The sequence below is a fragment of the Drosophila novamexicana genome, unplaced genomic scaffold, assembly GCF_003285875.2.
Source record: "Drosophila novamexicana strain 15010-1031.04,08,12 unplaced genomic scaffold, DnovRS2.1 tig00000739-arrow-arrow-pilon, whole genome shotgun sequence".
Lineage (NCBI taxonomy): Eukaryota > Metazoa > Arthropoda > Insecta > Diptera > Drosophilidae > Drosophila > Drosophila novamexicana.
In genome coordinates this window covers 1,561,367-1,576,631 of record NW_020824819.1, presented here as the reverse complement: position 1 = coordinate 1,576,631, position 15,265 = coordinate 1,561,367, and the positions used below count along the sequence as shown (strand labels likewise).

The following is a 15,265-nucleotide window of genomic DNA, read 5'->3' as shown; positions in this document are numbered from 1 at the left end:
CACACATAAATTTGAAATTTAAAATGTGACATGCAAAGAATGTTTAGTTTTGTGAAATGTATGACATAAATTATTTTATATTATTATTTGTAATCAAAAAGTAAAATGTGAATGTTACAAAATTTTGTTTCGTATCAGATTATGTTACCTAATTAAAAGCATACAATGCAACCGAACAGCTCGTCCAATGAAATAACCGATGGTCTGGACACCGAATCCTTGCCGGGGAACAGCTCCATCAATCGTCGCCAACGTCGTCGGCAAGAGAAACGCCAAAGACAGTTGGAGAACAAAAGACATTTGCTGTATACCAAACATTTTTCGAACTTTCGTTTACCGGTGTCTGTGCCCTCAACAGATCTGAAGATGGTGCAGCTAAGTCGCTATGAATCCATTGTTGATCGCGAACGGCATCCTCCACTCTTTGTGGTACCTGACCAGAAATCTCAATGGGCGCGACTGAGAATGATTTCATGTCCATGTCACGGCTGCTCCTGTACCTTAGATCCAAATGGCTGGTTGTCTCACTATCTTAATGTCCATATGCCAATATTGGGCGTCCCATTTGTGGATGTGCCGTTTCCTATTGAAAAGCAAACACTCCATGCCACCTGCAATGTGGGTAGTCTTGATTATGATGTCAACACTTTGTTGGGTGTGTTTGGCTATCAGCGCTTTGGGCTCAATCCGCTCAATTGTCCGCGCAATACGCTGCTGCCAAAAGACTACCGCAAGTATTCCCAGCATGGAGTTTTATTGCTTTTTGCCTGCCGTACGCGACATGGATTGCTTTGGCAACGTAAGCAAATCGATGATGTAGTTGCCATTTGGGTCTCGACGCCGCTGCAGGGTATATCCATATCGCTGCGCTGTGTAGTACATCCCGCGCAATCGACACGTTACTATCCGAAGCGTTTGCACGCGCGCCCACTGCCGGCTTCAGCAGAGAAAGGTCCGCCCTGCCGTGAGTTCATCAAGACGGACAACAACGTCATTGTAATCAGCTATCAAGATTTATGGCAGCTACTGACACTAAATGTGGGACAGCAGCTACTCAATGTGGAGCTGCACCTAATGGGCGAGCAAAAAATATGATATTGGTTGATATAGATTGGGCAAATATACGAAAGTCGCATCTAGGCTATAAATAATTTTTATTGTTTTTTTGGCAATAGTATTAATTATATTTTCTTTAACAAACTAAACATGACAATGATACTTAAGATTTAAACTCAGAAATTTACACTTAACAGCAAACAATGCTGGAGATTACGTTCGCTAACGCTTTAAAATGAATAGGCAATCATCCACACATACATTTTCACAATTCTAACTTAATATATTTCGTACAATTTCGTAGAGTTCGCACTCGTTACGCTTAGAAAATATAAAAGGAATTTACAAATTTTGAGCCTACATATAATTTAGATTTGATAAGCTACTTTACGATAGTGTAAATGTGTACCTAAACTTATATATATATATAGCTGTATATATATAAGTTTGTATACAACTGTGTGTGTGGGCGTTTGTGTGTGTGTATGAAGGGGCATGCAATATTCGGCCCGTAGCAATTACAATTGCTTAACACAACACAAAACAAAACGAAATTCAAAACGAAACATTCTAAACAAAAAAGGTGGCAACTAAAAACATTGTCTATTATTAAAAAAGCGGAAGCTAGCCCGCCTTTTGCGTTTGCTTTTGTCGCTGGAGTGCCTCGAACGCTTCGATTTCCTTCTTTTCTTTGGCTTGATTTCGACGCTCGTATTCCAGTCGATGCGATATGATGCGCTCAACAATGCGCTCTGTGGTCATGTCATTGCCAGAGTCGAGTAGCTCAAATATGGCTCGCGTCTTGGGCACAGCATACGGATCAATTTTGCCATCCTCCAGAGAGATTGGCGTACGACCGTGGCAGACAACATCAATCTTGAAATGATCTAGCAGCTCTTCTGTGACACAGTAGGGTGCGCCAATAACTACCTCGTTGACAAACTGCAGAGTGTAAGAGGTTGTTTGTTATCCGTTTAAGTGCCTGCGATAAGGATGTAAGGGATTTACCTTGCAGGCCAAGACGCTAAGCACACGCTCATGCAGATTCATAATGGGATAATTGCTACCCTTATAGGAGTTGACAACGGGATCTGTGTGCAGGCCCACAATCAAATAGTCGCCCAATTTGCTGGCCTTTTCCAGGAAATCCAAATGACCCACGTGGAAGAGATCAAAAGCACCGGCCACATATACCTGTAAAAAAAAACAAATGTCATGAAATTCATTTTTCAATTGATATTTGTATTGTACTTACTATCTTATCGCCTGGATTTGGCGATTTGCCATCGCTGAACTGTATGATTTTCTGTGTTGTGGGCAAAAACTGGCTGCAACCTGTCCAGGGACTCTTCGCTGTCGAATCCTGACCCATATTCGATGAACCTAAACGGGATTGCAGTTGTTGAATTTTTAAAAGTTTTTCTGTTTCAATTTTTTAAAATTATCAAGTTTTTTTTTTTTTTTTTTAACAACGGATACATATGAACATTACATTACAATTTACAATTAGGTTTCGATTTGATATTTCATTTTGATGTCAGTTGATTGGTGGTTTATTTCATTTTTTTTTTTTTTTTTGGGTTTTCATTTTAGTTTGAACGCGGGGCGGCAGCACGCACGGGATTTTGAGATTTTAGTTCATAGGTTTTGATTTTGATTTGAGTTTGGTTAGTGGTAAACAGTGCGCACATAGAAATAAAAAAGAAGAGAAATAGTAAAGATGTAGAGAGCAAAATAAAGCAAATGTTTTGTTACGTTCAAAGAATGCTACGGACAGTATTCGCCAGATTCTAATAGAAAATTAATCAACCAACTAAAAGCAAAACGTGCGTGGCCCAGACTCGTAGTATTATGTATAAATATATCTAAATATTAAGAAGTTCAACTTTGATTCTCTGCTCATACTTGGAACTGCTTTCGAGGTTTGATGTGGTGTGCGGTGTTAGATCAGCATGCAGAAGAGATATTAAGAAACGAGTTTCAAAAGCAAAGCAAACAATTAATTCAGGTTAGTGAAAGTAATTATTTCAAAATGAGTAACAACTGGCAGATGAGGTGGACGCACTTAAAATAAAGCAACGTTAAATGTAAACAGTACGTAAGAAGCGGACGCTACCTTCTTTCTCGATGTCATACTCGGCGGAGCCCTGACGGAAGTGGTTGCGGGTAAGCAGCAACATGCGTCCCACGAGATCTGTCGTTGAAACTCCGGCGGTGCGCTTGACTTCCCTGTGAGACGAAGAGTTTTAAGGTGAGTCATAAAAAAACACTTGAAAGCATATAGAGAGAGGGTCACTTACTTGTAACGGTTAGCCGACTTCACCAGATGATAGGTATCCACACCCTCAGCGGTCATGGTTATGTCATCTGTAAGCAATTAAGGGGCAGTTAATGTTGATGATCAAATGTCGAGTAAGTCGAATGGCAAACTTACCGCCATGCACACAAAAATCACAATTATTTTGATCGAGTACTTCTAGGGTGGTCACATAGGGCGCACCAAGAACCACCTCGTCGACCCATTTAATGCCTTTGACCATCTTGACGCGCTCCTCCTCGGTAAAGACGGGTGGTCCCTTATGTTTGGTGATCTCCTCATCGGTATGTATGCCCACAATTACTTTATCGCCAAGTGCTTTGGCTTGTCGCAGTGAATTGGCATGCCCAAAGTGCACCATGTCGTAGCTGTTTCAAACAAAGAGCAAAGATTTATTTAATGAATATTCCAAGAATTGCGCAAGTACCATATGTACAAGTTGTATCTTGCTTCCGCCTTAAACAAACAAATCTTCCGATTGCATTTTCTAATCAAACAGAACGGAAAAGAGATAGCGAGAAACACAGCATACAGGAAACAATGAATTGTTAGCCCTTATCGAGACTATCCAATTAGCACAGCGCGTGTCAATTTAGACAAGTCCTACAGAAGGGTGAACACTTAAAGAGAAGCCTATAGACTCATTTTTTAACAGAGCTACAGAAAAATATGAAAGCCGTTCAATAAATATAAATATCAAAGCTAGCTAATACTATTTGCATGACAATATTGTTTAAGCTGAAGTTTACAGTGAACCAAAACGACCTTGCCATATATATAGAACATGGCGCTGATTCATGAGGAATATTAGTGTTATGTTCCAGATAGCCCTGACGATTATAGCAGCTGAATTATCGCTTGGCTCGCAAAGTTTCCATTCACAGAGAGCCCCAGCGTAGCCGGGGGTTCAAATAACTCACGACAATACAAAAATTGATGACAATTTGTTGACAGAACGGAAATTCAATCAGGGCGCGTGTGACTTTTGACATATAACCAGACGAAGTGCCACAACAATTAGGAATATTGCCTATTTTAAGCAAATATACGAACGTCTAGCAATTAACTTGTGGGAGTTTAGCAATAATTTCGATATGTTCTTGACAGGCAATACACACAGTACATTCGCAATTGCCGCAAGGCATTTAAATCAAGCAAATAAACCAACTCGCATACACTTGACATAACATGCTCAAAGTTCGGACAAGTCAACGTCTGGCCAAGCACAGAGAGCCGCTCCCCAAGGCGGACGCCGCTTGCTCCACTTTTTCTTTCTTTTTTCTAGAGCCGTCGCACTTTGGACGCGATCATCAGTTGCGAATTGCCACACACAAGAGAAATACTTGTGTATGGGGCATATTTTTCATTTCATTGATTTCTGTTGTGTGCCTGGCTTTATATATGCAATATTTTGATGTCTATGGAATGCTGGAACCCAAGCGCAATTCTAATCAACACGCGACACGCTTTAGCCAAACGCTCTGGACGTGCCAAGCCAAGCAAATTGCATTTAATGCCATTTTTGTTGAACTGACAAATAACTTACGAAATACATTTGCGTAATTATTGGTGGCTTTTTATTGTCATTAATTAAATACAATTTAAATGCCAAGCCGAGAAGAGTATTTAAATGGCGAGGAAAGCTCTCCTAATCTCTGCCCCCTTTATGGAAATCTTGACCAGGCGCCCTGACTGGCTTTTTATGTTGAACACTACAATTTTTGGCTATCAAAATTAACTACACTGTTTTCCATTGCTTTAACAATTGCCAAGAATCGTTGTAGATAACATGTTATAATCAATAGGACGAGGCCGCCCGTTGTCGTACATTTAATTAATGTTGATACAAGAAAATCAGACCGCGCATTTAAACCAACTAAGCCAAATGGGAATGAACACATATTGATGTCACCCACACCCTGCCAGACGACAACGACAATCGGATTCCAGGCAATTGCCATTAAATTATTCATGATAACAGTCCAAAACGTCACTCTTATCAATCCGGCAGATTGGCTAGCGTACGAACGACTGGGCCACGACAATTAGTAATGCACACGTAATAACATATAATACGAAGGCCTAAGACATGACTACGTTCATGTATATATATATATCTTACATAATATAGACCCAGGCAAAACCCGAAATAAAGCTGTTCAATTGACCAGCCTGGGTAATCAACGTGACGTCATTCAATTGGCATCTCAACAGTCAGAGAAATCAAATCCGAAAAGTTCTATTGCAGACGGGTCTATCAACTATCTGTATCTGGGTGGCCAGCAGAAGGTGGGCCATTCATTAAGACGACAATGAATAGCAACCGGGGCACACCTTTGATCCCGGAGATTTTGCGACACTCAAGAAATCTGTGTCGAACATAAAATATATATATGTATACGCATGTGTAGGATCAAGTACATCACAGAACGTACTGGGGCCTTAATCAATTGAGTTACGCCGACTTTTGTTGATTAAGAAAATATCACGCGATTCAGAGTAGAATTTGCGCTCTCGCGATAACTGAAGCCCAGCGATAGCAACAAAGCTTTAATACTTGTATATAACATATATATATATATATATATTTATAAATATAGTACATTCAGGGAGGCGGCGTTAGCTGTCCCAAGGGGTTTAGATTTGTTTTGAAAACGAGCTTTTGGGCCCAAGTTCATTGACACAGCCACAAATGCTGCCCCAGCACACAACGCTTGCGTCAATGATCTTCGCTATCGATGAGAAACAGACTTCATTTCCAGAGGCCAAAGGGCCAACGCAACACACATACATATTCTAATATATGTACAGAGTACATTTGTTTATGGGATGCCACAGCTGGTGCCGACAAAAAAATGCTGAATGGATTTTGCGTGATTCTGTGATTGTAGAACGGCATCTACTCTTATCAGCGGGTAGCTATCCGCACGGGTACTGCCCATTGACCCTACCTCTGCACGGGGCTTCTATTCTCGTACTAATCGCTAAATTAACCCGGAAATAAGTATATTCTTATATTAGGAATCATTTAATTTTCTATGCTTTTAAGAACGTTTTTAACATTAAGTTTACAAAATATAATTAATATTTTTTTTATAATTTAACTGCTCGAAATAACAATATCTCATACTAGTTTTTTTTTACTATTTTTATATATAGTATATATATCATATATAATTATTTTTCTTTTTAGTTTTAGTTCTTTCTCAGTCTAGATGTACGCATTACAATTACAACAAATACCTTCGAAGCAAAGATTTCCTTTCATACAGTTTACCCTACTTTTTATGACCGTAAACGGGTATTTTCTTGTTGTAGTATTCACATAGGTTATATGAATTTATAGAGAGCAGTCAAATGTACCTAAACTGGAACTTTAATTCTGGCTTTTCCTCAATTTATAACCTTTCTAAATTCATATTTTGACGTTGTTAGCAATTAAACAATTTTATAAGTTTCCCATGTCGCACAAAAGTTGCTTGTTTAGAAAACTATATGTTTACTTATTTATATTTATACTCTCCCTTTCCTTTTATACTTATGACTGTATAACAGAGGCTGACTTGCCTATATAAAATACCGCTAGTCATTTCAATGCGTCGCTTCGGTTTCTGACCTTCAGTGCAAAGCGAAATGTCAATTTAATTATGCATGATAAAAAGAAGAAGAAGAAAACTATATCAAATTCAGAATGCTGGACTAGGATATATCCTGTAACTGGTTCGAAACGCCATAATACAGATTGAATCTTGCAGTTGATTTCGAATTATTGATGTTTCCATGTTTATCTAAAATATGTTGCATGTTGCCTATTCGCTTATTTGTCTCGACTTCTGTATTTCAACCTTTTCTATTTTGTAGAGGTACAGGTACACCGACAATGACGTCGTCAGTTTACAAGCTGGGTCAATGGCGCGTCCGGTAAAACAAAACTAGGCCGCCTCCCTGTTGGGGAGCATGCGCGTCAATGAATCACGTGATGTTTGGGCAGACACCGACCGGCCCACAGTCAACAACGGCCACGTAAACCATGCCCAGAGCCGAAACGTGCGAGAACTAAGCATAGAAAGCAGGCGAGGGCGGTGGGGAATGTCGCTATGCTGCTGCCACAGCTGTACAGAGCATTGTGTACATACAGAGAATCACGCGATGCTGTTCGCTTGGGCGTGTGCATCTCTTTTAGAGACGCGTCGAGAAGTAGAGAGAGAGAGAGAGAGAGAGAGAGAGAGAGAGAGAGAGAGAGATAGCAGCAACAAACATGAGAAAGCATTGCGGAAGTCTTTTGAGATTGACATTTGTGTACATATGTACAGACATAAGTGTATGTACATATATTACATAAAGTCATTTGTACGTATGTACAAATGTATCTATATGTTGCATATCGAGGTGAATCAATATTGTCTAGCCTGATCTGCTGCTTAACCGGTCAAACAGGCTGCGTAGAGAATCTAATTATGGTAATCATGCTTATAGTGCTGTATAATTAGATAAATTATTGTCGAATCGATCATTTGCAACACTGCGTTGCGATTGTATAGATACATATATGTATGCATTAACAAACGTAATGAGCAAATCAGATTTCGCTTTCAGTAATGACCTTGAACCTGAACAAATATAAATGACTAGCTAAACTATATTTGGACGAACTACATATTTACACTGTCACACTGTCTCTGGCAGGAGTAATGAAATCAAAATGCTATTAGATTAGAAAATGAATAGAACCTACAAACATATCTGGCCAACTTCAATGTCAATAGATATTATATACATATGTATGGATGTACACACACATTTATGAGCATACATTTGGACTTAAACAAACTGACTCACCAGCCATCGCACCATACGCGTACTTCCTTTCTTGTACCGTTGCATTTGTTGCTGGCATCGCCGTTGCCGCATGTACCGTTCACTAATTTGTCACTCATTATTGAATTTTTTTGTAGAATTCTCCTTTATACTCGAGATTGTCCTAAACAAGAATCACAAATTATGCATATACATATATATATACATATATATATGCGGATTTTTATATACACTGAGAATACCGATCTAAAAGCACATTGATTATTATACGAAAAAACAGAGGCGACGTGCACACTTCGAGCGCCAAGTGTTGTTTGTGCCGAGTCTTGAGTACGTTTAATATTTTTATTTCGACAGTCCCGAAGCAGCTACTTAGTTTTTGTTTTGCTTATCAGCGCGCGAACACTTCGAAGTTTTTTCTAGTGTGTGTAATTTTAATGTTCTAGTCGCTCTACAAATGTGTTGCTCAATTGACGTTCCCTTAAACTAAAACTAACAGCTGACTGTCAGTGTGGCCGGACCTGTGAATGCGGTAAAATACTAAAACAACCATTCGAAAGAAATATTTCCATGCCAATTGATTATGGCTTATGGCTAATCAGCAATATTTCTAAAACTATCTTCTTAGTACGAATTCATTATTATTTCAAAATATATCTTTATACAAATATCTTATTAAATCAAATCGACAACAAAAAACAGTTGTCTTTAGGACAGTGCAAAAATACATACAATACCTCGATAAAGGGCGGCGCATAAACGATACCAATGCTTCTTCTTCACATACCGACAAGTGCCGCGATTTGTTGCTCCCAAAGAAATTTGTTTTTCGTGCGTTCTTAAAAAGTGAAATAAAGTAAAGTCTAGAAAAAAATGCGTGCGTACGCAATACGATTAACAAGCAAACACTGCTGCGTAAATCATGTCAGATTTGATTTCGGCATTGTTTAGTAGACAAACTCGAGATATTGACTTATTTTATTTAAATTTCACGTGCTAAATTCCGAAAAGTAATAATTGAACAATTTGTCTGAAACTTTTTCATTAAACGCTGCATCCTGAGCTAGTGGCGAAGTGTTGGTTGCTTCGCGTAATTCGCGGTGCACAGTGATTGATTACAAAATGTCGAAACGGGAAACAGCGACTCTAAGGGAATATGCTGCAGCCGAGGAGCGTTTGCTTGACCTTTTTTCGCCGCCCTCCGGCCAAGAGGCAACGAGCCCAGAGATTGCCCATACTGTAGCAACGACTTCTGCATTGCATCAACAGAATCAGAATGTGGTCGAAGTAGATCCGTCAAGGGACAACATGCTGCACTTCATATCGGATGATTCCGAAATACGCAGTCTGCTAGCTAGTTCTGAAAGCAACGGCTTTAAAGGCTTTGAAGATGAGCTGCAAGACTACAACGATACAGTTGGTGATACGCGAGAGCCGAGGACGCATCCTCTCATTTTCGGCATGTGCCGTAACCCCAATAACTTTATAGGCTGCCCGACACCGAAACGTGCATTTCTCAGTCCACAGATTGCAAGTTAGCAGCTTGGCTCAGCTTAAAACGATTTGCACAACTCACGTAATCTTTTTATTTTAGGTACACCCATAGCGCTGCTGCAGACAACTACTTCTCCTGGCTATATGCTTACAAACGGCAATATCAATGGCACCGATCAATCAGAGCAGCCGCTCGAGGAGCAGGTGGCAATGGAGTGCCAAAATGTTATTCAACAGGCGCACACAGAATGCGTCATTTATGAGAATAATGTGGTGTTGCTGACGGATGAGCACTGTTGCGAGATAATCGTGGCTGCCCATGGCGTGCATACGGATCAGGAAATGGAGCGTGCCTATTTGATGGGGTTGCAACCCGTTGAAAATGAGCAGGAGCAGCTGAACAATGGCGTCAGTTATAGTAGCGATTTGTGCCCAGCTGAGGAGGACGAAGAGGCCAGTGCCGAACCTCATGTTTATCTCAGTGATGCTGCACTAGATCGGCAATACCAACAGCAGCAGCTACTGCTCGATGCAGCTGAAGAGGATGCCAATCAAGTTAGCGACTCGTTTGTGGACGATAGACCGGACATTTGCGAGGTATACGACCACGAGCTGGAGGAGCAGGACGACGACTGTGCAGTAAATGAGCACGAGGAGAGCAGCTTGCAGCTGCAACTGCAGCAGATTGTCATGGAGCAGCAGCAGCTCACCATTCCTAGTGATGTTGAGGAGCCGCAGCAATCCATCCATGCTAGCGACGTAGCGAATAAGCAGGGAAAACAAGCTACTGCTGCTGCAGCTGCAGCTGCGGTGACGGCTGCAATACCTCACAGTAGCACCACGGAGTTTCCAGTAAGTTCCACTTCCATGCCAAATGGCAGCGACTACGATGACTACGACGATGAGCTGGGCACAGCTGAGATGCAATCGCCGCCACTGCATCGTAAGTATATGCCCCTGCTAAAAAATACGCTATCCGCGGAGGCCGTGGATCGACGGTTGGCAAACATATGTCAGTCGCAGCCGCAGATGAGCCTTAGCGAAAAAATGGCAAATTGGAATTGTGCACACAGCTGCGAGGCCGTCGAGGATGTGGAAAACTTTGAGGCTGTATTTGAACAGCATGAAGCTGAACCGGCCAAACGCCCCAAATTTAGTGAATTCTGCGAAATTTTGCGGCAAGACTATACTAAAATCACGCAGGAAATACAAGCACGTTCTGTGGGCGATGCTGTAGATGCAGCCATAGCACCGGATACACCATACTCCAGCGAAGATGCAGCCAGGCAAAAAAGACCATGCTATAGACGCTTACTGCACACAATGCCGGCCCAACAGACCGAGGTCATTGTGCTAGACGATGATGACGAGGACGACGATGATTGCTATGAGGTAACGGTTAATCCATCTACAACAACACTGGTGCCAAGGGTAATCAAAAAATTCGAGCGAAAGGAACCTGTGCTCAAGACAACACAGACCCAAACCACTCTGCCACTTCCTTTGGAAACAAAGGAAACCTCTACCACAGATCTGGGCAATCGTATAGTACCCTCTGTGCAACAAGCCTGCAACAAATTCTCCGAATTCGCACAGGAGCCAACCCAGCCTCAAGTGGCCACTATACAGCAGAAATTGGAAGAGCAAGGCAAGGAGGTCGAGAGCCTGAAGCTTCGAGTGATTCAACAACAGCAGCAGGAAGAACGACAGCCTGCAGGTAAGTTTTTCTTACCGGCCTTCCGTAATTGGATCGTGGCCGCGCCGAAGCCAACAATTCTTTCTTGTTTGCTATTAGTTTCCGTATAATTTTTTAAGGCTAAGGGATAAAAAATGCATTTTTTCCAAATAAGTATTGAATTTGTTTATCAACCTCTCTCTAATGCTACATTTTTCTTAAAACGTTTCTCGCAGGGCGCGCGAGCAGTGTGGAATGTAACAATGAGGCGCAGTTCTCTGAGCAGCATGAGTTTTGCAACTATCTGGGCCTCACAGAGCTGGCAACGGCCAATGCCGTGGCCACCGCGATGCGGGAGCTGGCCAACAGTAACGTGGCGCGTCGCTCACTGCGAGTGCGAACTCAACAGCAGCTGGACCGAATGCGCAGCGACGTCCGTGGCAAGCGAAGGGAGCGGCAGCAGCAACAGCAAAATCAACAGCAACGGGAGCAGCAGCCGCAAGAAAAGATTGGCCATCGTTTGAATAGCGATAGCAACAGCAGCAGTAACAACAGCAATGTTAGCAGCGCCAAAAAGACTGCTTTAAGCGGAAACTCAGCAGTGCCAGCAGCTAGCAGCTCGTTTGTATACCCTAGGCCCTCCGCAATGAACCCTGATCCAGTTTCCCCCCCAACTATTGAGTACTACTATCATGCTCAGTGTGGTGAGCAGCAGAACCAGCAAAGCAATTCCTTGATGGTAGCCAGCGATTTTCACACAATGTCCTTAGAGGCGGCATTTGCGAAGGTCTATGCCGCCGCAGCGCCCGCTCAAAATGAGCTGCACGAGTGTATGCAGAGTCGACTGCGCCAGGCGCGCGAAACCAAGCCTTCTATCTATATAGTGAAGTCCTTGAATAATGAACCTGCGCCGACCATTGTCCCCGGCAGACACAGCTTGACGCACGCCTCGCCCGAGCGCCTACAGTACAATAAAAAACCCGAGCAAGCCGGTGCGGCCAAGTTGTCGCGCAAGTCGCCCAAAAAACTGTCGCCGAAGGCCTCGAAACGTCGTCGCACCACCGTTGGTGTCGCCTCTGCGACTGCGCCGCATGAACGCGAGCTGGTCACGCGATCGACCACTCATATGAACTCGAAATTGCTGCGCAATCGTAAGGTCAACTTGCTCAAGAGCTACGAGCTGTCGGATGCGATGGCACATGGACGTGGCAAGCAGCGCCTAAGCGGCGGCTCGGCACCTGCTAACAAACGCCTTAATACGCCTAAAGTGGTTAAGAAAAGTCTGAAGAAGTTGCCAACGCCAACCGAGCAAGTTGTGATTAGTCATGCATCCTCACAGCAGCATCGTTCCGATCAGCAGCAACCTTCTCCGAAACCAAAGAAGTTGCGGACACAGCCAGAAGAACAAAAAGTCACGGTGAAGCGAAAGCGTTTGCGTGCTAAATCGCTGCCTACGGCACTAAATATACAACAAAAGCAGCCAACGGGAGTTGGAGACACTAACATGGTCACAGTGAAGCCTGATCTGAACCCCAACCAGCAACAGCAGGCAAAGCTATTGATGGACACACAGGAGTTTATCACAAATCATGCTGTGGTCTGTCCGCCCCTATACAATGCAGCAGTGCGTCGTTATGTCAATGCAGTTTGCAATCCCAAGGAACATCAATCTCCGGAGCAGCAGCAGCAGATGCAACAGCAACAACAGCAACAGTCACAGTCACAGCCACAGCTACCCGAGGGATTCTATGATATGTCGTTATCTTATGCGCAGCTTGCCAAGCCTTCATTAATGTATCCACCATTATCACCGCCGCCTTCGCAGCGAGCGCCCCACTTTTCTCGACGAGCTCGCCAAGTGGCCGGCACGAGCGACGTGGATGAACCCCCAGTGCCCAACATTCAGATAACGCCACCAGGTGGCCTTTTGTCCCTTACTAAAGGATCAACAGTGCTACGCAACCCGCTGGCGGGCAAGAATGGCAAGGTGCTGTATATATACTATGAGCTGGACCAGCTGATAGTGCTGCAGGAGAAGCTGGTCTCCTTTTGGAAGTACTCCAAAGTTTTCAATGTACTGCAGAAGGCGACAACTGAAGACAACAATGCCACAGCGACCCAACAGCATGCATTTAACATATTCGGCACAAACCCAAATCAAAATACAAAAAGAGACTCAGCGGACTCGGATAAATCCGACGAGAGCAATAACCAGCGCTGGATATATTTAGGTGGAACGCGCCGCATTACAAATGGTCAGTACTGACTTTAACTCAATTTCGATATTTACCTATTTTCTAACCAAATAGATATCGAAATTGTGACGCCACACGGCAATCGTCTGTGCGCACACAACTCGACGCCCGTTTACATCGAGATGCGGAGTCATCCGCTGGATCATCATAAGCGCGAGAGCAAACTTTTGTCGCTGTACGTGAATGTTTACTATTATTGTGAGGAGGAGCTGCGGCCCAAGATGCATTCAGTTCATCTCGATGCTGTCAATTGGTGGGTATTACATCATCTTATATTCTATTCCATAATGTATAAATCTACTGACTTATCATGTAGCGAATGGGACCAGGTGATCTACACGAGCATAGCAGAATCGCGTTATTTTGTTATGGCCTGGCAGCAGGAGCTGGTTGTGGGCAAGCCCAGGGCTGGCATTTGCAAGTACTCGCTGACGCCCACACTCGATACCCTAGCTAGCATTAGAGAGTTCAAACAGCTGCGCCATGAGCTGAGGCACATTGAGTGCCTAACGGAGGATCGCTTGATTGGCTATGGGCACACGCGCATAACCATTTGGGACCATCGCAGCGGTGACACGTTAATGAACTATGATTTCGGGTTTAACTTAGGCCACAATCTGGGGGTAATGCATTTTCCCAGCTTTGACATCGATCAGAGCAGCATGCTCGTTTTGTATCAACATGTCAAGGAAATGAACAAATGGCCCGAGTTGCGTATCATTGCCTGCGAATTGTCGCATGCCACACCGACACATCGCGTGCTGCACGTGCATCGTCTGCCTTCTCCGCAATTTGATTGTCAATTGGTGGCCATCAATACGGGCGATCATCTGATACTGAAATCGCCGAAGGACGATGAAATCTGGATTAACACCGCGGATCCGAGACAGCTCACATATTTGGCCCCCCAAGGCAATCGGCGCTTCTATACACGCCAAAAGTCTCAGATCATTACAATGACGCCGAACACCCTTATCGTGGACAGCATTGCTAATCATGTGCTGAAACTCGCCACAGCGCATCAGGAGAAGATGATGTTAGCGGCTATGGAGGTGATGGCGTCATCTGGCTCACAAATGCCCGTGTCCGTGTAGAGAGTACATAAAAAAATCCCACACCAACAAATTAAAAAAAAAAACAAAATTTTAAATGTAACTTGGCAAGTGAATATAGTTTTAAGTTATTTTAATGAATCCTTTAATGCTTACCAAAATTTGTTCGTAACTCCTTACCATCTAATTCTAAATATAACTGTAAATTCACAGATGCTTTTGAAGTAGTATCGTTACTAACCTGGTTTAGTTATAGCCTTATAGCCATAAATCTATATGAACGCATACAAATTTATATGTATGTAAATACATTTAGCTCCTAACGAAGGGAATTCAATATCAATCGTTGTCTGGAAGCCTAGAACATATGAAGCCCAGTTGATTTATTTTATTTTGTAGTTTAGTTTAAGCTTTCAAATCAAGCTTTACGTAATGTGTTTATTTTTATGTTCTAAAAGAAAACATTTCTTTAGGCTTAGCTCTAGCATAATGCTAGCTATGTACTATATATGAGTGGAGAGCTCTTAACGCACCGGAAGAGATTGTTAAGTTTAGTTACAACTTTAAACAATAAAATGAATACAAAAATATAAATTAA

The 15,265-nt window shown here is 42.6% G+C and overlaps 3 protein-coding genes across 5 annotated transcripts; 2 read left to right on the top strand and 1 right to left on the bottom strand.

Annotated features, from left to right (window-relative positions):
• Positions 1–84: 84 nt before the first annotated feature.
• LOC115763467 lies at positions 85–1,610 on the top strand. Its single transcript, XM_030706049.1, has one exon. It carries the CDS (start codon positions 166–168, stop codon positions 1,093–1,095), a length of 930 nt encoding a protein of 309 aa, XP_030561909.1. The 5' UTR covers positions 85–165; the 3' UTR covers positions 1,096–1,610.
• On the bottom strand, positions 1,224–8,963 carry LOC115763466 (ethanolamine-phosphate cytidylyltransferase). Of its 3 annotated transcripts, none has more exons than XM_030706048.1 (7): positions 8,929–8,963; positions 3,491–3,741; positions 3,357–3,423; positions 3,173–3,285; positions 2,312–2,478; positions 2,065–2,250; positions 1,224–1,998 (listed from the first exon to the last, which is right to left on the bottom strand). In XM_030706048.1, exons 1-7 carry the CDS (start codon positions 8,946–8,948, stop codon positions 1,681–1,683), a joined length of 1,122 nt encoding a protein of 373 aa, XP_030561908.1. In that variant the 5' UTR covers positions 8,949–8,963; the 3' UTR covers positions 1,224–1,680. The 3 variants fall into 3 exon arrangements, with proteins under 3 accessions (XP_030561908.1, XP_030561907.1, XP_030561906.1); XM_030706047.1 differs by lacking the exon at positions 8,929–8,963 and adding an exon at positions 8,213–8,614 and having other exon boundaries at positions 2,312–2,439; XM_030706046.1 differs by lacking the exon at positions 8,929–8,963 and adding an exon at positions 8,213–8,611.
• A 172-nt stretch (positions 8,964–9,135) lies between these two features.
• Positions 9,136–15,254, top strand: LOC115763468. The gene is made up of 5 exons (XM_030706051.1): positions 9,136–9,725; positions 9,786–11,402; positions 11,597–13,615; positions 13,670–13,868; positions 13,932–15,254. Exons 1-5 carry the CDS (start codon positions 9,314–9,316, stop codon positions 14,707–14,709), a joined length of 5,025 nt encoding a protein of 1,674 aa, XP_030561911.1. The 5' UTR covers positions 9,136–9,313; the 3' UTR covers positions 14,710–15,254.
• The last annotated feature ends 11 nt before the right edge of the window (positions 15,255–15,265 follow it).

Coding starts and splice junctions, on each gene's coding strand:
- LOC115763466 (XM_030706046.1), bottom strand. CDS start 8,310: ATGAGTGACAAATTAGTGAACGGTACATGCGGCAACGGCGATGCCAGC. Junction 3,286..3,356: donor AAGTCGGCTAACCGTTACAA/GTAAGTGACCCT, acceptor TTCGTCTCACAG/GGAAGTCAAGCGCACCGCCG. Junction 1,999..2,064: donor TTAGCGTCTTGGCCTGCAAG/GTAAATCCCTTA, acceptor TACACTCTGCAG/TTTGTCAACGAGGTAGTTAT.
- LOC115763467 (XM_030706049.1), top strand. CDS start 166: ATGCAACCGAACAGCTCGTCCAATGAAATAACCGATGGTCTGGACACC.
- LOC115763468 (XM_030706051.1), top strand. CDS start 9,314: ATGTCGAAACGGGAAACAGCGACTCTAAGGGAATATGCTGCAGCCGAG. Junction 9,726..9,785: donor TCTCAGTCCACAGATTGCAA/GTTAGCAGCTTG, acceptor TTTTTATTTTAG/GTACACCCATAGCGCTGCTG. Junction 13,869..13,931: donor CATCTCGATGCTGTCAATTG/GTGGGTATTACA, acceptor CTTATCATGTAG/CGAATGGGACCAGGTGATCT.